The sequence below is a fragment of the Myxine glutinosa genome, chromosome 3, assembly GCF_964187855.1.
Source record: "Myxine glutinosa chromosome 3, kmMyxGlut1.1, whole genome shotgun sequence".
NCBI classification, from domain to species: Eukaryota; Metazoa; Chordata; class Myxini; order Myxiniformes; family Myxinidae; genus Myxine; species Myxine glutinosa.
Genome location: NC_136263.1, coordinates 97,730,722 through 97,756,501, shown reverse-complemented (window position 1 = coordinate 97,756,501; position 25,780 = coordinate 97,730,722). Strand labels below are relative to the sequence as shown.

The 25,780-nt window shown below is 42.4% G+C and overlaps 1 protein-coding gene across 18 annotated transcripts in view; it reads left to right on the top strand.

Annotated features, from left to right (window-relative positions):
* Positions 1 to 25,780, top strand: part of LOC137423347 (trinucleotide repeat-containing gene 6C protein) — a 175,959-nt gene that overhangs the window by 143,168 nt on the left and 7,011 nt on the right. For 9 of the 18 annotated variants that reach the window (XM_078774314.1, XM_078774310.1, XM_078774308.1 and 6 more), the window contains 6 exons: positions 1,508 to 1,624; positions 5,742 to 5,912; positions 11,163 to 11,282; positions 18,153 to 18,272; positions 20,110 to 20,307; positions 20,678 to 20,751. In XM_078774314.1, coding sequence (XP_078630440.1) covers positions 1,508 to 1,624; positions 5,742 to 5,912; positions 11,163 to 11,282; positions 18,153 to 18,272; positions 20,110 to 20,307; positions 20,678 to 20,751 — 800 coding nt within the window. Of the gene's footprint in view, positions 1 to 1,507; positions 1,625 to 5,741; positions 5,913 to 11,162; positions 11,292 to 18,152; positions 18,273 to 20,109; positions 20,308 to 20,677; positions 20,752 to 25,780 lie in introns of all 18 variants that reach the window. The other 9 variants (XM_068110383.2, XM_068110389.2, XM_068110388.2 and 6 more) reach the window with 2 other exon arrangements.

The window sequence follows — 25,780 nt, the reverse complement described above, 5'->3', positions numbered from 1 at the left end:
TCTCTATCTCTATCTATATATCTCTCTATATCTCTATCTCTATCTCTCTCTATATCTCTATCTCAATCTCTCTCTATATCTCTATCTCTATCTCTCTCTATATCTCTCTCTATATCTCTCTCTATATCTCTCTCTATATCTCTCTCTATATCTCTCTCTATATCTCTATCTCTATCTCTCTCTATATATCTCTCTATATCTCTATCTCTATCTCTCTCTATATCTCTATCTCTATCTCTCTCTATATCTCTCTCTATATCTCTCTATATCTCTCTCTATATCTCTATCTCTATCTCTCTCTATATCTCTCTCTATATCTCTATCTCTATCTCTCTCTATATCTCTATCTCTATCTCAATCTCTCTCTATATCTCTATCTCTATCTCTCTCTATATCTCTCTCTATATCTCTCTCTATATCTCTCTCTATATCTCTCTCTATATCTCTCTCTATATCTCTATCTCTATCTCTCTCTATCTCTCTCTACATCTCTACATCATCTCTACATCATCTCTACATCATCACTACATCATCTCTACATCATCTCTATATCTCTCTCTATATCTCTCTCTATATCTCTCTCTATATCTCTCTCTATATCTCTCTCTATATCTCTCTCTATATCTCTCTCTATATCTCTCTCTATATCTCTATCTCTCTCTATATCTCTCTCTATCTCTCTCTATATCTCTCTATATCTCTCTATATCTCTCTACATCTCTACATCATCTCGACATCATCTCTATATCTCTATATATATCTCTCTCTCTCTCCTTCCCCATTTTTTGGCTATCTCTCTGAACCAGGCAGACAACTCTCTTTGTCGAGTCTCTGCTTCTGTCTTTTTCTTCACTAGAAACACCCACTCCCTTTGGGAGCATTGGCAAGCCGTCTCCCCCACATCTCTCCTCACAAAGGGGGGAATATATTTTTTATGCCCATGACCTGACACTGGTAGTTTGGGAGTGATTGTGACACCTGACACTGGTAGAGTTCAATTGGCCCAGTAGTTTGGGAGTGATTGGTGTTGTGCATGCACACACACACGCATGTACACACAAACACACACACACACACACACACACACACACACACACACACACACACACACACACACACACATACAGAAAATGACTTTTGTTTAGAAGATAGTAGGATTTCTGTCTTTTTCTTTGTAGTACTGTGTACATGTGTTGTAAGAAATTATTCACTTGATGTCTTTTATATCCAGACATTCCACATCTTTTCGTTTATTGTTTAATTTGCCACACTGCAATTTTCTAATTTTACACAGATTTGTTCTTTTTATATGCTTTTTGTTAACCTTCCTTTAATTTCTAGAATAACTTTTTAAAGAAATCGGACCCATTGTACATCAGCTGTTTCAAGTACTTCATACTTTTATGAACTTTTCTTGCTGTCATATGTGCAATCCATGCTACATTAAAATGTTAGTGCAGCAAAATATATTGGAAACTGTTTTACGCTTGTTTTGGGCTCCATCTAGGTTTTGGAGGAATGATTGCGACTGTTGATAACATTCAGCCACAGTCTCGACTGAGACGCTGGACTCTCCCCCACAGCCTGGATAGCATGGATTGTCCCACATCCAGCAATGTGCACGGTCAGCCTTCTTCCTAACCTTTTCAGACAATTTTTTGTCCCCCGTCGCACCGCGGAGCGAAAGGGGGACTATGGTTTTACCCTCCGTCCGTGCGTGCTTCCGTCCGTCCGTGCGTGTGTACCCTTGTGAGCGGAATATCTTGAAAAATAAATGAACTACTAACTTCTAATCCGGTGTGTGGGTGTATCTAGGCATAAGGAAGAACACTATTGAAAATTGGGTCGCCACGTCGAAATCCAAGATGGCCGCCGCCATATATGTCTGAACCTTGTGAGCGAAATATCTTGAACAATAAGCGAAGTACCAACTTCTAATCTGGTGTGTGGGTGTATTTAGGCATAAGGAAGAACGCTATTGAAAATTTGGGCTGCCACGTCAAAATCCAAGATAGCCGCCACCATATATATGTCTGAACCTTGTGAGCGGAATATCTTGAAAAATAAACGACCGACTAACTTCTAATCTGGTGTGTGGGTGTGTCTCCAACCCGCTCGCACATATTATCGACTCTTCCATGTTTTCTGCGTCTTCCACTTTGTCAACTTGCATCACTTCACCGACGGGGGACCTAGGCGTAACGCTTGTTGATTTGGCATTTCCAGTCCATTTGGCATTTCCAGTTCTTTACATAAATGGCAAAAGTGGAGGCTATGGAAAAATCAACATAGGATCTCAGGAAATCGGTAGACTTCCTATGTAGGGATGGCACAGACACTCCATAGGTTTAATATATCACAAATCCTCAAAACAATCCACCAAGATAAAAAAAACTTATAAACCTATAAGGTACCTACCTGACATTTGCCCCAAAGTCTACTAGTCTACATTTGCCCTACCCCGCTCTGCTCACCAAACTCTCCTCTTTTGGTATCCATGGAAATCTCCACGCATGGCTGGCGGACTTCCTCTCTAGTCGTAGTCAACGTGTGGCCCTGAATGGGTTTCTCTCATCTCCTCTTCCTGTTCAGGCTGTAGTTCCCCAAGGCAGTGTTCTGGGTCCTGTGCTTTTTCTGGTCTTCATCAATGATCTCTCTGACTCTCTTGAAAATCCTCTCTATCTCTTTGCTGATGACTCTACTCTCTGTCGCTCCATTCTTCATCCCTCAGATCGGCAGTCTGCAGCCTCCTCACTCACTGCAGACCTGGACAAAATCACAGACTGGGCAAACAAGTGGAACATGTCTTTCAATCCTGACAAATCTCACACTCTTACGATGTCTCTCCGAAAAGACCGACTGGACAACCCTCCCATCCACTTTCTGAATAATCCTCTCCAAGAAGTTCTGTCACTCAAGCTTTTGGGTCTCACTATCTGCCATGATCTTTCCTGGGAAAACCACATTTCAAATCTGGCCTCCAAAGCCAGTCGCCGACTGGGCATCCTCCGTCGTGTGAAGTCCTTCCTTGGCACACCTGAGCTCCTCACCACATACAAGGCTTTCATCCGCAGCTCAATGGAATACTTCTCTCCCCTCTGGGCTGGTGCTCCTGCCTCACACCTAGCTCGTCTTCACGCTGTTGAAACCAAAGCATTCAGAATCATTGGAATCTCCCACGATGAAGCTAACTCCAAGGGCCTCTCACTCACTCACCGCAGGCAGGTTGGTGGTCTTTCCGTCTTCTACCAACTCCTCTCTGGCCTTGCCCCCCCCCCCCCCCCCCCAGCTCTCTCTCTGGGCTCTGTCCCGCAAATATTCCTACAGGTCGCACAAGATCTGCCTGCAACCCTCTTATGGTTAAACTGCCAAAATCAAGACTCTCTGCTCACCTTCACTCCTTCATTCCTCTTTTCTCCTGCCTCTGGAACAAACTCCCTCACTCTCTTCAATCCCACTCCACCCTCCAGGTCTTTAAAACAGCTGTTCACCACCATCTCTTATCTTCCCCCATCCAAAACCTTGATCTTTTCTACCCCCGCTAATTTCACCCCAATTCCACTTTTTTGAAATAGCAACTTCTGTCCTGGAAGTCCTTGGTGTCCTTGTGTTTTATACTTCTTCCTCCCCCCCCCCCCCCCCTTCCCACGCCTCCTCCCCCCAAGCCCTCTCCCTTCCACACATCTCCCTGCTCTCAAATGTTGTGTTTGTGTGCTTCCCCTTCTCTCCCCATCTTGTCTTCCGCTCCCTCTTTTTATATATTTTGTTTGTCTGGTTGATTTGTTTGTGAAGTAAATGTTAGCTCTTTCACGAGCCTCGATTCAGTATACAAAAAAAACAAAAAAAACGTCTAATCGGTTAATCTCAAGTTATAGACCGATAGCAGACTTTGACTTTTGACCTCTTGGCCCCAAATTCTAATCAGTTAAATATTTGCATCATTATACATACCTGTACCAAGTTTGAATCAGATCACTTCAGCCGTTCTCAAGTTACAGACATATTACAGACTTTGACCTTGACCCCAAAATCAAATAAGTTCATCTTTGCATCATAATACATACTGGTACCAACTTTGGGCAGAATTAAATGGGGAATCCTCAAGGCAATGAGCATCTAAGATAATTGAACATCTAAGGCAAGGAGCATTTCTTGCCATCTAAGCACAGTGAACTCGTTAATCATACCACCGATGGCATCTTCATTCAAACATCTGACTGCCAGCTTCATGATTATTTTGTCCAGTTATAGGGCTAATTAGGCTAATGTTAGTTATTAGGCTAGCTAATGCAAAGAAACTTAAGATTCTTGCATGGGCTAGCTAGCACAGAGCTAACCATGAATCTGACTTTGTACAGCTCATGTTTTACTTTGTACAGCTTAGACTTTGGAGTGCCTTGAAAATAAATGCTGTCGTTTTCACACAAGTGTCTTGTTGGTTCACGAGTTATCAAACAGAGTGACCACTATATTCGTCATGGATGTGTGTCTGTCTGTCTGTCCGCAGCATGACTACCCGATGATATCATCCGATCTTGATGAAACTTGGGTGGAAGGTTGATATCATGATATAGTTGTGTCCTGCCTAGAGTGGGCGTATTGCGCCCATTGTGGGCGGTGCGATGCCTGAAAAAGATGTCTTTTTAGGGAGGGTAATCGAGTTCAAGCTACATCTTCTCTGAGGGAGTTGGTGGAATCTGACAGGGGTTTCGGTATTTGGTTCGGCCAATGCCATGTGTCTAGCTCCACGGAGCTCGATTTTTCATTTTCGCCCCAAGGTCAAGGTCACAATGTCACGAAATTTAGAAAAGTCGATTTTTGATGGTTTTATTACATTGTTCGCTTCCTGATAGGGTGAAATGTCGTACATGATCTTATATTATCACATACATCATGAAATACAAGTTTTCCAACAAATTTCAGAATCTTCGACCTTTGACCTTTGAAGGTCACAAAGGTCAAATTTTCAAAGTTGTCGGAATCGAACCGAATTTTCTGTATTGTGTAGCTAACTAACCTCATAACTTATTATACATTATTTTCCATCTCATTTCAAGGTCAGTGACCTACGTTTTGACATTTCCAGGCCAGCACCACACACAATTACGTACAGCTGGCTCTGAAAGGCCTACGCACGCAGCGCATTGGGGCCCTTTGTAAATAGGCATGTACACCGCATGTCGGGGGTCGACACCTGCCACGTGGGCCCCGACCCCCCAGTCCGGGCCTGTTTCGGTTTTCGTCCGTCCTTTGTCATTGAATACCGCTCGCTCGTGGACCATCGTCGTCTCCTGACTTGTATGAACATTACAATGTATTGAAAAATACATTTTGGCCTGATTCTTTTATTTATAGGTATGGGTAAAGTATTAGGATTATGGTGTATGTCCTTGGACATTAGTAGACACTGGATAATATGAAAGGTGGGATTTGAGCTTAGAACCCCATCATCATGAGCTGTGTGCTTGGATGGAAACTCCAAACAGACCAAATATTGTTGCTTGGTTTGTTTGTTTAAGCATTTAAGTGTGCTCATTTCATTCAACATCTGCGGTGCAACGATGGGTTTGGGCTTATTTAACCTGATACAATTTTTTGTTTAACCTGATACACCTCAACTAAGTGCACTATTCTACCTGCTTTCTAAAACATCTGCCACCACAAAATATATTTTGCTGTGTATATTCTGATCCTTAGTTATTTACTTTATTAATTCGGTATTGCACTGTGTCTGGATGCAGCATCTCTCCGAGCGTCAGCCTCTTCAGATTCTCCTCTTGAGGATTCCCCATTTGATTCCTATGATGCAGCCTGTCATGAAGCTATTTCTGACCCAGCTGATTGCTGGTCGATCCATAAGGTACACCCAGACAAGGTGTCCAATGGGTCTGGATCAGCAAGCTGGCCCCCTGGTAAGTGCTTACTTGCTCATTTTATTTAGCAAGGATTTTTTTTCCTCCTCGATCATGTTCAAAGGGCCCCTTTCTACTGATTTCGAATGCGTGCCCCCTCGTGAGAATGAGATGAGCAGGCGCTGTGCTTCTGTTTTGTTGGAGACCACTGGAGAGCTTTGGATTCTACAGCATCGAGTAGAGAGAGGTGTGAAGAGGGTGGTAGATACTGGTCGTTAAGGGAGAGCAGTATTCCATAGAACCTTGGATGAAAGCCGTTGTCGGTTGTGAGTTGCTCACATTTGCCAAGAAACGACTTGTGTTACGTGGTCCTCCCGGTGACTACCTGGTCTCGGTGACCCCCGAACCCCGCCAGAAAGATGTATGATTTATGCGCTTTCGTAACGCAATCGATATGAATTCCCGTCAATAAGAAACCCCACACCAAGGATCCGGATTAATCAATAATATATTCCCAATCAATCAACAACAATCAACAACAATCAACAATATTACTAAGATGGCCATCTCATATATTTCCCCCCTTGCCCCACTCACGACACCCTCAATAGTCACTGTCCCTCACAATGTCTCTGGGCCCCTCCAGACCAAGGTGAAGGTCGACTTCTCCGCACACGGGCGGTTGAACGGACCCCTGGCTGACGTGCTCCAAACGTGCACGTCACGTACCGGGAACAGCTGCTGCAGCGCACACCTCCTCGGCAAGCCACCGAGGTCGGAGCCCGTGATCGCGGCCTCTGGGCTGTGAACGGCTCGCAAAGCGCGCGAGGCCCAAGGTGCGACCCGTACACGCCCTCGGAGGCGTCGAGGCGAACAGTGCCGGACGCTTGGTTCCTTCCAGGAACCCACGGCAACCTGACACGTAACAGGCAATCACCCCGCGCAGGTAACTCCTCTCGCCAGACGGGCTTTTCAAACGCAGCGTTCCAAAGCAGATAAAGATCGACTCGGCTCGCGTCGGAGCTGGTCGAGGATCAAGATGGCCGCTTCTCTCCCGACCTTGTCTTTTTTTTCTTCCGGTTCACCATCCCGTTTCCGGTCTCCTGTTATCAGGAGCGCTTCTAACCATTTAACCACAACAACCTTTAATAGAATAAACATTAATAAGAAATGACCTGAATAGTAATTCACATAAATCCGGAATCCGTAACACTTGGTATGATGGATGATAGCTCGTCTAAACTGTCTTTGGAGTCAACTTTTGATATGTGGTCCACCTAGGTCCTCGGAGAAGTCATGATTGAAAATGAGGCCCAGTTTATCATGGAAATGGATACATTGGTCATTCTGGAGAGGCTGTGTGGTTGGGAGATTTTCCACGATTTGAATATCAAGTTCCAGTTGATAGACCAGCATCTGGGACTTTCCGGTACTGTAAAGCATGAAACTGCTGCTATTGATTTGTCAATTGGTATATATTATTATGATCAAGTTGAGTCATCAGAAAAGAGGATTCTGAAGAGCATCAGGCAGTTCATTGTTGAATATGAGGAACAAGACTGGGCCAAAGACCCTGCTTTGGAGTATTCCAGCCTCTTCAAGAAGAGGAGATTAAAGGATTCCATTCAGAGCTTGACACTGACTGTATGAGTGGAAAAGTCAGCAAGCCAGGAAGGAAGATGTTCTTGGATGCCACAGGTAAAAAAAGCTTATCAAGAATAGTGGGTTGTCATATTGTAAAATGCCTGAGAACTGTCCAGCGACAGAGTCCAGATGTGTTCAATTGAGTGGTGTATAAGGGTGATGTTCAGGACTACTTCACTCAACTTTTGGATTTGTTAATGATGGTTAAAATCATTATTCTATAGAAATTGAAGTAACACTTTGTTGGGTATTGTGTTCTATGAACTCTCTAGTTGTATTGTACTGTATTGTCGTGTTCCTAGGGATTAAAATCCTCCAAGGAAACAAATAGCCGAACATGCTTAACACTCCGAGGCGTTCAGTCAAAAATGATGGTGTTCTTTACACCCGAGGGAAAGGAGAATGACGAACTTACCTTCACAGGTCCACCGGACGTCTTCGAACCTGGGATAATTAATTCCAAGCCGACACTGAATTCAATGTACAAAAATACCGGCTTCATTGAAGAAATGCCTGTAACCAAATAATGCGCGATAAAATAAGATTCCTAAATGGAGCGCCCCCACACCGACTCAAATACAACACAAGGGGAAATATAACTGGAAAATAAATATATGTTAGTTTTTACTTAGCTTAGAGCGGCTCTTGAACCTTGTCAGGAATCGTCCCGGATCGTCACAGGCCTCCACGTCCTTGTGCGGGAAACGCAGGCTGCACTACCCACGAGCAGGAACTAGGCCTCGCTATGCAGTCCGCTCTTTTAGCCACCGAGCGTTAAGTCAGCAGGCTGTGCCCGTTCCACTCACCCCCGCTCATCCCCGTCGATCTCGTTCACCAACACCGACGTGCCAAGGAAAAGAAAATGTGGCTGTGCCTTCAATCGGAACCCAGTGCAAACAGAGCATGCAAATGCGTCCGCCTTCCACCAACACCTCCAAGTCCAGCTCAAGAGGCACCATGTATGTGTGACCGTTCTTTATGAAATCCAGATGCCGAGAGCCTATCTGACAAAAAAGAGAAAGAGAGAGTTCACTTTGGAGGCCAGCCCGAAAAGAGCGATCGAACCAAAGAGACAAAATGTCGGGAACATGACCGTTCGCCACCAAACCCAGAAAAAATGAGAGAGAAAATGTCAGCCCTCCAACTCCTTGGTACTCAAGGCTCTGGCGTCATCCGACGCCGCCCGTGCCTGCTCCACCAATCCAATAGTCCCATCTTGGCAGTCCTTGCTCGAACCAATCCCGGACCAATCACTGCTCTTCGGGGCATGGCCTTACGCCACTTGCCGGCCTTTGTGATCACCAGGTCGGTGGTATCAGCGTTAGTGCTCAATGTCCTGTTTCCGGTTGGTTTTTATTTATTGTCTTTTAATGCGCTATTTTAATGCGTTAGCCTGGTGTTGGGCTAGCGGCTAGGGTGCCAGCTTAGGATCCTGGGTTCGAATCCCGGTCGATCACTGAATTAACGCCAGGGGGGTTGACTCAGCCTGTCATCCTTCCGAGGTCGGCAAATTGAGTACCAGTTCACTGGTAATTCCCTGTTTGTCGTAAAAAGGCGACAAAAAGGGTTGGCGGCAGGAAGGGCATCCGGCCGTAAAACATTGCTTCAAAAAGGGGACCAAAAAACAACAACAACCATGGTCCCCGAAAAAGGCCAACCCCCGCTTGCGGGGAAAAATGGCCTCTAAAGGTGGTTTGGTAATGCGCTATTTCTTGGCTTTGTGTGTGTGCTGCATTGTCATAAGGAACAGAGGAAAAATAACAGAGGCCATTACATACAGGGGATTAATTACCCATAATCCTTAACTAATCAAGATAACCCCACCCCTCGTGATGGGAACGAAGATACGCTCTTACACGACATCCTGTCTAAACGAATTTCCTACTTATGTACATGGGGAATCTTCTTCTTCATGACAGTCGGAGCACACTACCTATACAATTCTACCTGGCTCTAAGGTAATCATTGCCTACCCCCCACAAACGTAACTATATTCATAAATATTCAAAGCATGTTCATATAAATTCCACTTGACAAAGCTATTGAGCAGTTATTTCAAAGCTATTGAGCCCTTGTCACTCGGACGTCTCTGTCAACGTCTAAACTAGAGCCTGCAATAGCTCTGCATTTCAATGGACAGGCAAGTCTTAACTTAATTACCATCATCTATTTCATCAGTCGCACCTTTGTCAGACACCTTGGGCCTTTTGACTGTCTGAACATGTGCCTACAGCTCACCATGAATTTGTTCACACGATATTCCAAAGTCTCTGTCCATATCCATTTGCTGTTCATACTCTTCCATTGACCTGTAATCAGCCACACTGATGTCATGGAGGTCATCTCAGCTGCATTGTCCCATGGTACATTGCACCCAGACTTCTTATAACAGTTGGAGTTTGACATCGGTATGATCTTCTACCAAGCACTGTCCAAAAGGTGAATGGCATAAAGCAGAGTGATGTTCATGGCTATGTAAAGTGGTCAAAGGTTAGCATCACCATCCAAAGCTGTGATGTTTTTGTTGTTCAGCAGGGAGCAATAAAATCCCTTCAGATTTCTCATGACATGTTGGTGCATTGGCAGGGCATCAGCTGACCTTTTTGGTGGCAGTAACACAAGTTTGATGGTCTCTGTAAAGTTTATTGGATGTGCAGAACTAATGTCTTGAATGAGGGAATTCTTATGGTTTGAACACTTCAGCTGTTTTCTCGGTGTGAATTTCACAAATGGTTGCTATGCATGTAATATCATGTGGAACACTTTGTAATTTATTTGACTTTCCGATGACCAGAGGATATTTCTTTTGTTTGTCCCTGATGTGTTTGCACAAACATTGTGATTCTATCTTTGATCTTCGTCTCCCAATGAAATGGTTCATCTTTGAAAGTTTCAGAAAGTTTAGAGACTACAGCAGTTCAAATGCCCACTCCCTTCTGTGTTGATGTTCAAATCAAACTCTTGGAGTAGTTTTTGCAAAGTGTCTCTGCCCATTCATCCTGTAGTAGCAATATCAGTGTGAACCTTCTTCCGTTGCACACACACCACACATATGCGGGACGGGGGTCGGGGAGGGGGGCACAATGATTAACAAAAGCTTAAGTAAACTTGTTGCTTCTGAGTGTTGACTTTACCAAGTATATCTCTCTGCATTGCCAAGTGCATTGAAGAAGAAATCTGAAGAAAGCTTGATTAAAATAAATTAAAAAAAACACCTTTAGAGGCCATTTTTCCCCGCAAGCGGGGGTTGGCCTTTTTCGGGAACTGTGGTTGTTGTTGTTTTTCGGTCCCCTTTTTGAAGCAATGTTTTACGGCCGGATGCCCTTCCTGACGCCAACCCTTTTTGCCGCCTTTAACGACAAGCAGGGAATTACCAGTGAACTGGTACTCAATTAGCCGACCTCGGAAGGATGACAGGCTGAGTCAACCCCCCTGGCGTTAATTCAGCGATTGACCGGGATTCGAACCCAGGATCCTAGGATCCTAAGCCGGCACCCTAGCCGCTAGCCCAACACCAGGGATTCCTGGAAGTAAATTAAATATTGGTGTAGTTAGTTAATTTGAACATGGTTCCAGGTTTGAGTACACACAAAACTCACTGGTAAGCGGTCTGACTGACCCTTTCTTTCTGTCTGTCTCTGGGTTTTTTTTTTCTCCTTTTATCAGAGTTTCACCCAGGTGAGCCTTGGAGAGGACTACAAGTAAGTGATGCAGAGCAAGAAACTACTGGCATGGCAGGGGTTTCAGTCTCCGCGAATCGGAATGACCGCTGCCTCTTCACAGGTGGTAAATCTGGTTTGTATGACACGATACTTGTTTTGTTGGAGCATTTAGTGGTTAAAATAAACTGCCTACTTCTGGTAGAAATCATGGTAACAGAAGACAAATAGTTTTTATTAACATCATAGCATTTAGTTTTTAATTTAAATTAAAATGTTTTTGGCTTTTTTAAACAAAAAACTTCGACAAATAGTCAAATTTTCCATTACTCCGCTACTACATATATACTACATATAGCCCTGGCAGAAACATTGTGACTGGTGATACAAGCATAAAATTTGGCACATAGCTAGGGCATGTCCAAAGGAAGATTTTCATCTGCAGGGGTTTTTCCAGTGAGGGAAATGGCCGGAAATTTTCAAAATGGCCACAATTGCATTCATATTTTTACTGTAATTTCGTAGATTATGAAGAGTCGAGGCATCACCACTTAATTTAGTTGCATTTTCCACTTTATTAACACTCATTCTGCTGAACAGAGATAACATAAGCCAATGCGAACGATGTTTGAGGTTTAAGGCATCAATAACATCCTTTTTCACTGGAATATTGTGTGCATGGGCAATACGGTGGTCCAAAAAAAAAAATTGGAGTTTTAATCTTGGCTGTTGTCTCCCCTGTTAGTTATCGCCCAATAACTATTTGTGCCACATTTTAACTTATTTCGGTAACATTTAGAGGTCGCGCCATAAGTTGATTTTTTTATGAACTGAATCATCTGTTGAGAGATGATTCCTTATGCAACAGCCACACTTTTTGTACATTTTGAGCTTTGTATGAAGCAAATCGGCCGATAACTTTTGAGACGAGGCTAAAACACTGACCACAACTCTGTGTACAATGCTTTGCGATCCAAATTTGAAGAAAAAATATTGTATAAAAATATAATGATCTGGCACGACCCCTAAATTAGCTCTGATCCCATTGCTTTTGGGTTGTAGAGTCATCTGACATAGTGGAACAGGGGCACATACAGCCAACAAAGGAATTTCGATTTTGAATTTTTACCAAATTCATCTTGACCAACCTAATGGGCAAGGTAATCAAAATTGTAAATATAAGTGTCTTTCCCATGCAACATTTGCAATAAAACATTGTTTTAGTTTTCATGTATTAGGTTGTAGTACATTCTCCACCACAACCACACAGGGCAGTGCACTGGAGAGCTGCCTTGAAGCATTTCCACTATCCCCTGCTTGCAGTTTGCATCGCAGGAGTTCTCAACAAACTTACATAGCTTCTGGAAGAGTTGTCCAGCACATGTCGCATCCACATTTGTCTTGTTTCTTCTTCCACCCCCACTCACTTTCATTATTTGGGCCCAGCTGTGGCCAGCCTGGTATGCAGCCCTCTTCATCTGCTGGGTGAGGGCTGCCTTTGATGGGGCAAGGCTAGCCAGTGTTCTGCCCTTTTGAGGGAAGAGGCATTTGGGAGCTTGGTTGATGCACTCCTCACTACTAGTACCGTCATAGTCACGTGCAAAAGTAAGTACACCCCATGTAAAGTTTTGACTTTTTCAGCATATTTCAACATACAGCTATTTGATCTTCATTTCAACAATATTGATAGATAAAGGTGATATAATATAACAAATATCATGAAACATTTACATTTTGTAGTCCATTGTATTATTTAAATAAACATAAATGCAAATTTCGCATGTGGAAAAAGTAAGTACACCCTTGGCTTTAATAGGTGGTATTGCCCCCTTTGGCAGAAACAACCTCAAGTAGGCGTTTCTTATAACTGTCTACCAGTCTCTGACATCGACTGGGAGAAATTTTTGCCCTACTCCTCCATGCAGAATTCTTTCAGCTGTGCGATGTTTGAGGTGTTTCTTGCATGCACAGCTCGTTTCAAATCCCCTCACAACATCTCAATGGGATTTAGATCCGGGCTTTGACTTGGCCATTCCAGAACCCTTCATTTTTTAAATTTTTTTTATTTTATTATTATATACTGAATCGAGGCTCGTGAAAGAGCTAACATTTATTTCACAAACAAATCAACCAGACAAACAAAATATATATAAAGAGGGAGCGGAAGACAAGATGGGGAGAGAAGGGGAAACACAAACACAACATTTGAGAGCAGGGAGAAGTGTGGGAGGGAGAGGGCTTGGGGGGAGGAGGCGTGGGAGGGGGTGGGGGGGAGGAGAGGTATAAAACAAGGGGACCAAGGACTTCCAGGACAGAAGTTGGTATTTCAAAAAAAAAAAAAAAGTGTAGGATTTTGGGTGAAATTAGCGGGGGTAGAAAAGTGTAGGATTTTGGGTGAAATTAGCGGGGGTAAAATTTCTTTCTTTTCAGCCATTCCTTGGTGGTTTTACTGGTATGTTTAGGGTCATTGTCATGTTGCAAGGTCCACCTTCGGTTGAGCTTCAACTCTCCGACAGATGGCCTCACATTATCCTCAAGCACCCTCTGGTACAATGAAGAATTCATAGTGGATTCTATGATGGTGAGCTGCCCAGGCCCTGATGCAGCAAAGCTGCCCCAAACCATAATATTTCCACCACCATGCTTTACAGTTGGTATCAGGTTCTTGTGGTCAAATGCTGTCTTTGGTTTTCGCCAAACATGTCTTCTGGTACTGTGGCCAAATAGCTCTACCTTTGACTCATCTGTCCAGAGCACATTGTTCCAGAAGTGCTGGTCTTTGCCGAGGTGTTCATTGGCAAACTTTAGTCTTGCCCTGATGTTCTTTCTGGACAGCAAAGGTTTCCTCCTGGCACACCTCCCATGTAGATGAAATTTGTGCAGCCTCTTTCTAATGGTAGACTCGTGCACTTTGACATCAACAGTGGCAAGAGCTACCTGTAGGTCCCGTGATGACATTCTGGGGTTCTTAGAGACTTCTTTCAGCATCTTGCAGTCTGCTCTCCGGCTGAACTTGCTGGGGCGGCCTGGCCTGAACAAGTTGGCAGTTGTTTGGAATCTTCTCCACTTGTAGATGATCTTCCGGACAGTCGAATGATTGATTTCAAATTGTTTGGAGATCTTTTTAAATCCCTTCCCAGACTCGTAGGCATCTATAACCTTCTTTCTGAAGGCCTCAGAGAGCTCTTTTGATCTCAGCATGGTGATGCCGCACACTTCAACAACAAAGAGCAAACCAAACGAAATGTCTGAGGTTTAAATAAGACAGGTTCCTCCAAGATCCTCTCTGACGATGTTCTAATCATTTTCACCTGAGCTGGTGCACCTGATTCTAATTTTAGGTATTTGAAGTAGTGATAAATGTAGGGGTGTACTTACTTTTTCACATGCGAAATTTGCATTTGTGTTTATTTAAATTATACAATGGACTACAAAATGTAAATGTTTCATGATATTTGTTATATTATATCACCTTTATCTATCAATATTGTTGAAATGAAGATCAAATAGCTGTATGTTGAAATATGTTGAAAAAGTCAAAACTTTACATGGGGTGTACTTACTTTTTCACGTGACTGTAGATGCAGATAACAAACACTCCAGTGACTTTTGCCAGTCGTCTATGGACTCTGATGTAGCATTCAAAGCACAAAACTGGTATGTCTTTGTTGTCGGCTTTCCAAGTGTCCCATGCAGTCTTCTTCCCTATACCTCCAAAGAATGATACTGTGTTGCACCCAGTGAATGCATGGAATATTGGCAAAGCGACACTTCAATCAGTCCCCAGTGCCCTTCCCATTGTGTGACCTTATGAGAACCAAAAAGTCTTCCCAGTTCCAAAGGCAACCCACAGCTCAGGAATGTTGAGGTGCTGGGCTGATGTCATGGCCAGAATGACCGCTTCTGTGACAACTGTATGTATTCACACCCTTGCTTCACAGCATCTTCCACATGAGGCAGGATTTGTGTATCGGTCTCCTCGTGACTGCATTGAGCAAGACCTGACACATATTGGGGCTGCACAGATAGGGCATCCGAGTGATGGTGTGCTCATGACTTCCTTGATGGTGTATATGGCTACGGTTCAGGTTGATTGGAATGACATTAGCAAAAAATGACCTTTGTTGTCATCAATTCAAAGAAACTCGCTCCAGTTTCAAGAAACTGAACTGCTTGGCTCTATACAACTTTGAACTCGTGCAACTCCCTTTCCCCTCTTGCTTTGTGGGCCTGGTTTCAGACTCTGGCAAGTACTCATCCCATACGATATCTACCCGGCTTGCTTGCTGTCATAGAGAATCAATGTATGGCAGGAACACTTGGGTTGCATGAGCATCATATATCTTGGCAGGGCTATGTCATAGCATATTAATGATGGCAGCCCCATCAGGTATAGAATAATGACATCTGCAGTGGGTGCAGTGGCACTCTCTTACTCAGGGACCAAATCTTCCAAGAAACCCACCGGTTTCGGTTTCATTCCGGTTCCCAGCTTGCATTTTGTGATGAGGCTGATGGGAATGCTTTGTTTTCATGCTTAAAGAATTCACCCAGATCTCTTATCTGTGATGCAATGTATAACCTTGAGAAAAGAGAACAGCCACTCTTCAAGAAGACAACTGCAGCTGTCCTCTTGACTTTTCTTGGATTGGAGGCCGACCAAAGAAGATGAGGTTTTTCCTCTTGATGGGATCAGAATTGGGCTTTGTTTGGTTGACAAGGCGCTCCTTGACATTGGTGCCGTACTGCTGTAGTCCAAGCTTCTCAATCTGGCGAACATCTTTATTATAAAAGGAGCCGTGTCTGTCTGTCTGTTTGTTTGTTTGTCGTGTTATAACTTGAGAAGGGATTAACAGATTTCAATAAATCAAACTACGGTGGATCCGGGTAACTTCCAGGAGTGTTTGTGATAAAAAAAAAAAAATTCTTTTAAATGTTTTTTAAAATTTGACTTTATGGGTACATGGACACGCATGTGAAAACTGCAAATGCTAACATGTGACGTTGGTTATCTCTGCACGGAGAGCAGGATCTCCCAGGAATCCTTTTTTTTCTTCCCCCGAAGATTAGCCATCGCAGCGAAGCGACAGGTCTTATATTCTAGTTGTCTATGACAGCAGGATTGGGAAGGTCTCTGCTATCCAATACAAGGAGGTCACTGTTGTCATCACTAAATAGTTTTCCCCAATCTCTTCTGTGACATTTGCTGAAGATTTGACATCTCTCATAAATACCACCTGTGCATGTTGTGTCTGCTCATGATGCTGGACATCTGTTTTTTTTTCTTTTTCTTTTCATTGGAAACTTCAAACTCTCCAATTATTCAAGCCATCTCAGGTCCACCATCCAGTGACACATGGCGGCAGGATTCTCAGTCAGGCCCACATACCTGCCATCACCTTTCACCATGGCATTGTTCTGCTCATGGTCCTGTTAAATGGCTGTAGCAGAGAACGCTCGTGCTGTCTTCCTCACTGTAAAGTTTATTTTGAGAAGCTCAGCAAAGATGTCAGGATGCTTGACTTCCGGTGTAACCATGTCACGTATATGGATAGACATCCATCTCGCATAATTAATGTGATCCAAGGCAAAGAACCATGAAACGATCTCGGTCAAAGCATCGACGTAGAGCAGTAGATCTGGCTCTCGTGTTGCTCTCACATAGATCATTAATTCAGGCTCCAGCTGCAAGATGATGGACCAAAATAGGAACTGGGGACTTGCTTCAGTTCCAGAGACATCAGAGCACTTTTGGAGAGCTTTGTAAGGATCTGGAAGAATAACCTGGAAAACTAGAGCAAAATGAATAGCAGAGTATCGTGCAGTGATGTTTGCTAATTTTTGGAACTCTTACCCTTACCAATAGATGAACTTGCTAGATATTACATTTCTAATGGCTTAATCATATTTCTCACATCTGTACAAGCATTTTAAGCCACTTTGGGCCCTAATAGACCAATTATTGACGAAACTATGCATAGTATGCACCATGATCTTAATCACAATAAAGGTAGTTGTTGGCCTTCTTGAAAAGGGCTGCTACTGCTGTTATAGGGGAACTCGGTGATGGCCCTATAGTTGAAAAGTTTCCTTCAGGCATGCTCTATAAGTTGGACCAAATTTTGTGCTTGTATCATTAAAGTCACAATATCCCCAAAATTTGAAGCATATCTGCTGGGCTAGTAAAGTATTTGCCCAAAACAAAATGCTTCTAAATCTCTATTAAATTCCTTGCTAATAATTGGGATCCATAATATTCCAGCACGAGTGTATCAACAAACATGTTAGTTACAAAGTTAGTGCATTTATAAAAGCTTCATGAGAGACCCTCATGGAGTTGTTGTTTTTTTGTTGTTGTTTTTTTTGGGAGGTATGCACCCTGTTGAGTTTCGTTCTAGTTTGTTTTGTTTTTAAATAATGCTGGCAATTTTTTCCCGGCATGAGTCATTTGTTTCACTTCCTGTTCTTGAACAAGACAACACTTTTCGTTTGGCTTTTATCCATTCATGCTCATCACATTTTCGGAATGTAAACGGCCACCTTCCATTTGTCCAAACATCTTCAAATGTCTGGCTATGGGTATTTCATCTTGGAAGATTGCCATTCCTTTTTACATTTCTGTTGCACTCTTCAAACACGACATGTCCTTGAACCTTTTAAACATCTATTTTTGTATTTATTTTTAAAGGGAAATCCAGCATTCTTGATAGAGCTTCAAAACAAATTGCATTTGGATCCATTCATTGTTCATTAGGAGATTATAAAATGGACATTGGAAGATTATATATGTTTTTTATATTAATTAAAAGGACAGGAAACTTTGGACAAATCAACGTATATGAGATTTGAACATGGGATTCCAGCATCATGAGCATGGGTTCAGATTGGAGCACCAAAAAGGCCAACCGTAAACTTTTTTGGAGGCGTTTGCATAAACTTTATGTTTGCGGACATCTCACTCTTTGACGAGATACTTTTACATCTACAACCCATGCAGTTTCGGTGTCAGATGCGGCGTCTTCTGGATTGGGAGCTGGCTGGTCTCTGGACAGAGCTTCATCTGATGCTTTCCCGAGCAAATATAGTAGTACATACTCTTCTGAGTTTCAACGCTCAGGTAAAAATTCACTTGGGATTGTACACGTATTGCACATTTCAATATTTTCATGCAAATTTATTTTTCTCTTTTTGACAATTTATTCTGAAGAAGGAAAGTTTGATACTGGAGTATTTTCTACCTGCAATATACAGTGCCTTCAGAAAGTATTCACACCCCTTCAGTTTTTCACATTTTGTTGTGTTGCAGACTGAATTTAAAATTGATTAAAATGAGATTTTTTTTTTGTCACTGATCTACACACAAAACCCCACAATGTCAAAGTGGAATTTTTTCCAGAAATGCTTACAAATTAATTAAAAAATGAAAAGCTGAAATGTCTTGAGCCAATAAGTATTCAACCCCTTTGCTATGACACACTAAATTGAGCTCAGGTGCATCCACTTTCCTTTTATCATCCGTGAGTTTTCTCTACAACTTAATTGTAGTCCACCTGTGGCCAATTCAATTGACTGGATATAATTTAGAAAGAAACACACCTTTCCATACAAGGTCTCACAGTTGACAGTGCATGTCAGAACAGAAACTCTACCATGAAGTCAAAGGAAATGTCTGTAGACCTCTGAGTTAGAAGTGTGATGAGGCATAGATCTGGTGAAGGGTTTTGAAACTATTTCAAGAGTGTTGAAAGTTCCCAAGAGAACATTGAGCTCCATCATTTGGAAATGGAAAGCATATGGAACTACCCAGACTTTTCCTAAAGCTGGCCGTCTGACCAAACTGAGCAGCGAGCAAGAAGACCCTTGGTCAGGGAGGAGATCAAGACCACTCTCACAGAACTAGGGTTCCCTGGCTGAGATGGGAGAACCTGCCAGAAGGACAACAGTCTCTGCAGCACTTCACAAATGTCGGCTTTATGGAGAGTGGCCAGATAGAAGCCACTCTTGAGAAAAAGGCACATGACAGCACAACTGGAGTTTGCAAAAGGCATGTAAAACACTGAGAGCATGAGGAAAAAGATTCTGTGGTCTGATGAGATGAAAATTGAACTCTTTGGCCTGAATGCAAAGCGCTACGTCTCGTGGAAACCGAGCACAGCTCATCACTCATCCAACACCATCCCTACCGTGAGGTATGGTGGTGGCAGCATGATGCTATTGGGATGCTTTTCAGCTGCAGGGACTGGGAGACTTGTAAGGATAGCAGGAACAATGAATGGATCGAAATACAGGCAAATCCTTGAGGAGAACCTGCTTCAGAGTGTAAAAGACCTTGGATTCCGCCAAAGATTTACGTTCAAACAGAACAATGACCCCAACCATACAGCAAAAGCAACACTGGAATGGATTTGGAACAAAATGCCAAAGTCCTTGAGTGGCCCTGTCAAAGCCGAGACTTAAATCCCATTGAAAATCTGTCGAAAGACTTGAAGATTGCTGTTCACCGATGCTCGCCATCCAACTTGACAGAGCTTGAACAAATCTGCAAGGAAGAATGGGAGAAACTCCCCAAATCCAGGTGTGCAAAGCTGATACAGACGTACCCAAGAAGACTCAAAGCAGTAATTGCTGCCAATTGTGCTTCTACAAAGTATTGGCTCAGGGGGCTGAATACTTAGTCATGTGAAAAAGTAAGTACACCCCATGTAAAGTTTTGACGTTTTCAACATATTTCAACATACAGCTATTTGATCTTCATTTCAACAATATTGATAGATAAAGGTGATATAATATAACAAATATCATGAAACATTTACATTTTGTAGTCCATTGTATAATTTAAATAAACATAAATGCAAATTTCACATGTTTGAGCTCTTTTTTTGGTGCGTTACAATCTGCCATCCTAATGACGGTGTTTTGCTTAAAGCTCAATGATGTGACATTTTCTTCTTCAGCAAAAATGAATGACATTAAATCCAGCTGGACAACTATAGGACAACCAGTCTTGTCATCTCGTGATCCCTGGAAGGTGCCCAGGACTTCGGCCGCTCCATCACGCCCACCTCCTGGTTTAGCAGGACAGAAATCCGCATCTTCATGGCCAGGTGTAAATCCACTGTGGGCCAACCCTGATTCAAAACCCTTTAAGCCAGGTTTGTAGATTGACCCTCGTGTTTTTGAAGTATCTGGCTGATTTAAAATGAACCAAAACGAAATTTTACACAGTGCTTTTGAGTGTCGTGTTTTCGTACACTTTGTTTTGGGATGGCTTTATACTAATGAAACAAGCTTTGTTGTGTGACTAAATGTTGATAGGCCTGGCAAAAAGCAGCAATTGTTTTGCATTTAAAGTAAAGGATTAACACCAAAAGGCTGTGGAAATAAGCTGTAACAGATCACAATTTGTTTTCTGATTCATCCTCAGAGAGAAATGCAACATTATTTGTGGAAGAACCGTTGATTAATCAGAGCTGGTGCATTATATGACTCCTCTAATGCTTTTTCACCTGGTTTGTTCTCCAGGGTCTCCTTGGAGCAATGATGGTGGTGGTGGTCGGGCGACTGCATGGCTTGTGCTGAGAAATCTTACACCTCAGGTTAGTTGTTCCTTTGGCTGTCTGCCATGCCCGCATTCTAAATTTAGAAACTGCTAAATATAGTCAGGTTCACTATGTCAATAAATTATATTTCGTTCAAAATCATGGTAGATTAGCAAACCTATACATTTTTGGAAAGGTTCTAGCATAAGGAAACTAAAAATCAATGTTTACATTTGGAGAGATACCTGTATGGCGGCCATTTTGGATTTTGAAAATGGCCACTGTAAAATACATATTTTGTTCTATTTCTGCCTCTAATTACCCTAAAAACTTTAAAAAATATACTAAACCTATATTTTCAGGGACAAGGAATCCAATGAAAGTATCAAATTAGTGCTATGGGGAATGGTAAGACACGAATCAAAGGTTTTGAATTGCAAAATACTGTCTTTATATTCGCGATAAGTTGCATAATCAAATACATGTTATGATTTTGTACAGGCAGTTAATAACATCAAAATGTGTCACAATAATTCATATCACCAAACATACACAGGCAGTCAGCAAAATCATATATACACATGCAGTCAGTATAACTTCACATCTACACAGGCAGTCAATGACAAAATATACACAGGCAGTCAATGGCATCAAACATACACGATTACAGAATATGCCATTTAGAGTTCGTCATCACTGTCCTGTGTGTCGTATCCGACAATATAGTCTGCATCGTTTTCACAGTCCGTTCCACACAAGCAAAGGTCGGTCAAATTGATTGGCAAATCGAATTGGTCGAATGGTCGATCGAATCGAATTCGATGAATCGAATCGAATCGAATTGGTCGATCGAAGCGATTGGTCGAATTGAATTGGTCGGAATTGGCAAATGTAAACATTGATTTTCAGATTTTCCATGTAATAACGTTTCCAAAAATGTATAGGTTTGCTAATCTACCATGATTTTGAACGAAAAAACATAGTGAACCTGACTAATATGGATTCCATCTAAAAGTTGAGCTTTTAAAATGTACTAATGATCTTTGCACTTTATTTTGTTCTTTTTAATCATTGGTCAAGTATAATCCAAGGTGTACAATCGTGCAAATTGCAAATTAACCCTCAGGCCACAACACGTACAACATAACAAACATGGAGTCAGTTACACAGTCTAAGCAGTAGACTGGTAGAGTGAGGAAGAAATAAAAATCAGAATTCAGATTGGAATTCAGTAGGGTAACTAGGTGTGGGATTCTGGAAGAATCTGTGCAGCCTGAGTGGGCTAGGGGAGGACAGAGGGATGAGAAGTATGAGAGGGTTGAGAGGAATGAGGCCAGAAGTGAGGCAATTAAAATATATATGTGCATGGCTACAATACTGGGTACACTAAGTGTTACATCTGAGTGAAAAAATAAAGTTTCAGGAAACAGTAAGTATGCTGTATTATGTTGTTCTGCATATATTGGAGTATCTGAGTTTGAAGCATCAGACTTGCTACATGCTTAGTTTTCACCAAAATGAAAACGAGAGTGCACTTCGTGCATAACACAGCACCGGAGGACACGGGCACGAAAACAGGTTCTGACGTCATCCGTAAACGAGTGGTCGTCTGCCGGCGAGTGACTGCTTCGCTATCACAACAAACGGGGACCCGCGTTACACATAATCAGGTTTTGTGCGATGTGGATTTCTTTTCACTTATGCTGGGATGTGATTCATGCATAACGGGGCGTGCACGGAAAAAAAATACGATGAGATTATCACGAAAAAAATTAACTTTCTGATTGATCGATTGAATAAGCATCAAGGGCATTCTTCTTAAGGTATTTCTTAACCAACACACCTAGTTCATTTCATGAATCCTTCGTGATTTGAAAATGAAACTGACATCACAATTATTGTGAATTTGGTGGATACCAAGCGTTGTGCACGAATCACTTATTTTGCCATGTATTTCACATTTCAAGGAATTTTCGAAAATGCAAAAAACAACACCAGGGGACATACTAGACATCAAACATTCCATCAAATTACAATTTTAATCACCAATGCATATTTTTATTTAAAGACAATGAAAGAAAAATTGACATAGTGAGAATGTAACATTTCATTTCGAAAATATGCCATTTTTGTCTTGTTTACTCAACCATCGCAAATCTAAGTGCATGATATAATGTGAAAATCAGGTTTTTGCAGGTCCTCAAGACTATTTGCTACAACATAAAACCATAGGTGTCTTTTCATTCAGTTCATTTTTTTTAATTGAGGGTATTTTATTTAATCTGTGTAACAGTGTACCCAGTATTGTAGCCATGCACATATATATTATAAATGGAGCCTGCTTCTACAAAGATGTAGAAGATCTACTGTTTGTCTGTCTGTCTGTCTGTCTGTTTGTTTGTCTGTTTGTTTGTCATGTCATAACTTGAGAACACATTAATGGATTTCAATAAATCTCACTACGGTGGATTCAGGGAACTCCCGGGAAGATTTTTGATGCAATAAAAATATTATGGGAACACGTGTTTAAACTACAATGCCGAATTGCGAAGCTGGTTATCCATGCACGGAGGGCAGGATCTCCCAGGAATCCTTTTAGCTCACATGGACTTTTGGCCGGTGAGCTTATGTGATCGAGCAGTGTCTGTAGGTGTCTCATTGAGTGAGTGAGTCCGTAAACACCTCCGTCATTATCACTTGAAATGAATGACACATGGTTTTGATGAAACTTGGCCACAAACTTCATATCTGATGCCTTACGAAGGTGGATATTTACCGCATCAAAATCTGCACTCCTAAAGGAGGTCTACGGGAGGGGGTGGGGAGAGGAGGTTGACCTGCCCCCCCCCCTCCCCCAAATAGGTATTTGCTCTCTTCTCCGAAACTGTCCCACAATTTCGACGAAACATGACGACAATCTTCATCACCCGTGATGTTACAAAGTTTGTTCACAGCATAAAAAATATCAGGGTCTAAGGAGATCTGCAGAGGGTTTGAGTGACTGTTGATCCTGATCCAGGTGAGCTTCAGGACCCGCGATCCTATTTTTTGTTCTTGCTCCATAGATTAGTTATTACAGCTAAGCCAAGGAAACAGAAAACCCTGTTTTTTTAGCATTTAGTACATGGGCTTATGTATATTTGTGGACCGTTTTGCTAGATTCTTGGCAACTAGGCTTAAATCACTCTAAAAACCACCTTTAGAGGCCATTTTCCCCCGCAAGCGGGGGTTGGCCTTTTTCGGGAACTGTGGTTGTTGTTGTTTTTCGGTCCCCTTTTTGAAGCAATGTTTTACGGCCGGATGCCCTTCCTGACGCCAACCCTTTTTGCCGCCTTTAACGACAAGCAGGGAATTACCAGTGAACTGGTACTCAATTAGCCGACCTCGGAAGGATGACAGGCTGAGTCAACCCCCCTGGCGTTAATTCAGCGATTGACCGGGATTCGAACCCAGGATCCTAGGATCCTAAGCCGGCACCCTAGCCGCTAGCCCAACACCAGGGATTTAAATCACTCTAAATGGCATATAAAATAAAAAAATTGCTGTTGCCAAATTTTCACATCTTCATGGCGGCCATCTTGGATTTCAAGATGGCCACCATGTCGGACCTATTTTGCCTTATATCTCACTTATTAATCAAGGTATCAGCACAAGAATAGTGTCCTTACCCACATTTTCGGGGTCAAGGAAGACAATGGTAATAATCAAATTTCAGCTGGATGGCCAACATCTTTATAATTTCAAGATGGCCACCATTTTTTAATCTAGTTTTGCCCAAACTCCAGGTCAAAGCCATACTTTAAAAGGTTTTCATGTATATTAGGTTTAAATATAAATGTCCTGGTATTGAATCTATTTACTTTTACTCACAGGTACTTACATTTTTAGATAATGGTTAGGATTGGATTGGGAGGGGGTGGATAGGAGGTGGGGGGACAGGGGAGTTCTTCTGCCAGATCCACACCCAAAGATTATCTAAAGAATCAAGCTACCGTACATCTAGTTTTAGTCAAATATTATTCCTGAAACTGTGTTGGATGACTTTTTAACAATCTTTATTCTTTTCAGATGTGCAGCAGACGACCTTGAGAAGTTGCATTCTTGGATAACTGTGGAGGAAGAACGACTGCCGGCATCATGACCACGCCAGAGGAACCTGCTGCCAAAAAGAAGCCCATTGACTTCAGTCTTTGTTTGCTATGCCAAGGGAAGAAATACATAAAAAGGAAAGTGCTTGAGCCTTTAAGCACACCACAGGCAGATACATATGAGACATTTTTGCGAAATCTCACCAAACGAGATACATACAGGAATCTGACATATGTGGCCATAAATCAAAGACTGCAAGGCTTATCCGCTGGTGATCTGATGTCAAGAAAAGCATTATGGCATCGGAGCTGTTACGGTATGCTGACACATATACAGCATATTGAACGTGATAAAGGACGATATGAACAAGCCACAAGTCAAATGGACACTCGTGTTCTGACCGGAGGTAAGAAATGAGGAAGACCATCAACAACTCCTATTCCAGAGGAAGCCTCCTGTTCAGCACCAGCAGAAAGGCAGACACGGTCGACAGTACCATCATTCTGCTGGAATATGTGCTTTTTCTGTCAGACTGTGAAACAGGACAAAAAGACCGGGACAGAAGAGATACGCTGTGAGTGTAGAAGCAAAGATATTGGTAGGTCAGTTGAACAGATTGTGGAAAACAGTGACAACAGTGTCTGGAAACTCAACCTTGCGGACTTTCTCGTTGAGGGAGATTTTCTTGCAAGGGACATAACCTACCATAAGAGCTGTTTGACCTCCAACTGGATTCGCTATGTGCAAATGCCACAGCGCAAAAATTGTGCAGGTGACCAAAGTGGTGATGGGGACTTAGGACAGAGAGAGAGATTTGTATCAGCTGAAATTGAGTTCTTCGCTGAATTACAGGATTGCATCGATGATGGACAGTTTGTCTCAACACCTGAGGCTGATGAGGTCTACAGTAACATGATGCGGGACTATGGTATTCAGAATCACAGCATCACCAGGGGCAGGCTGTTACAGAAGATCCGTTCCTGGATGGCTCCTGCAA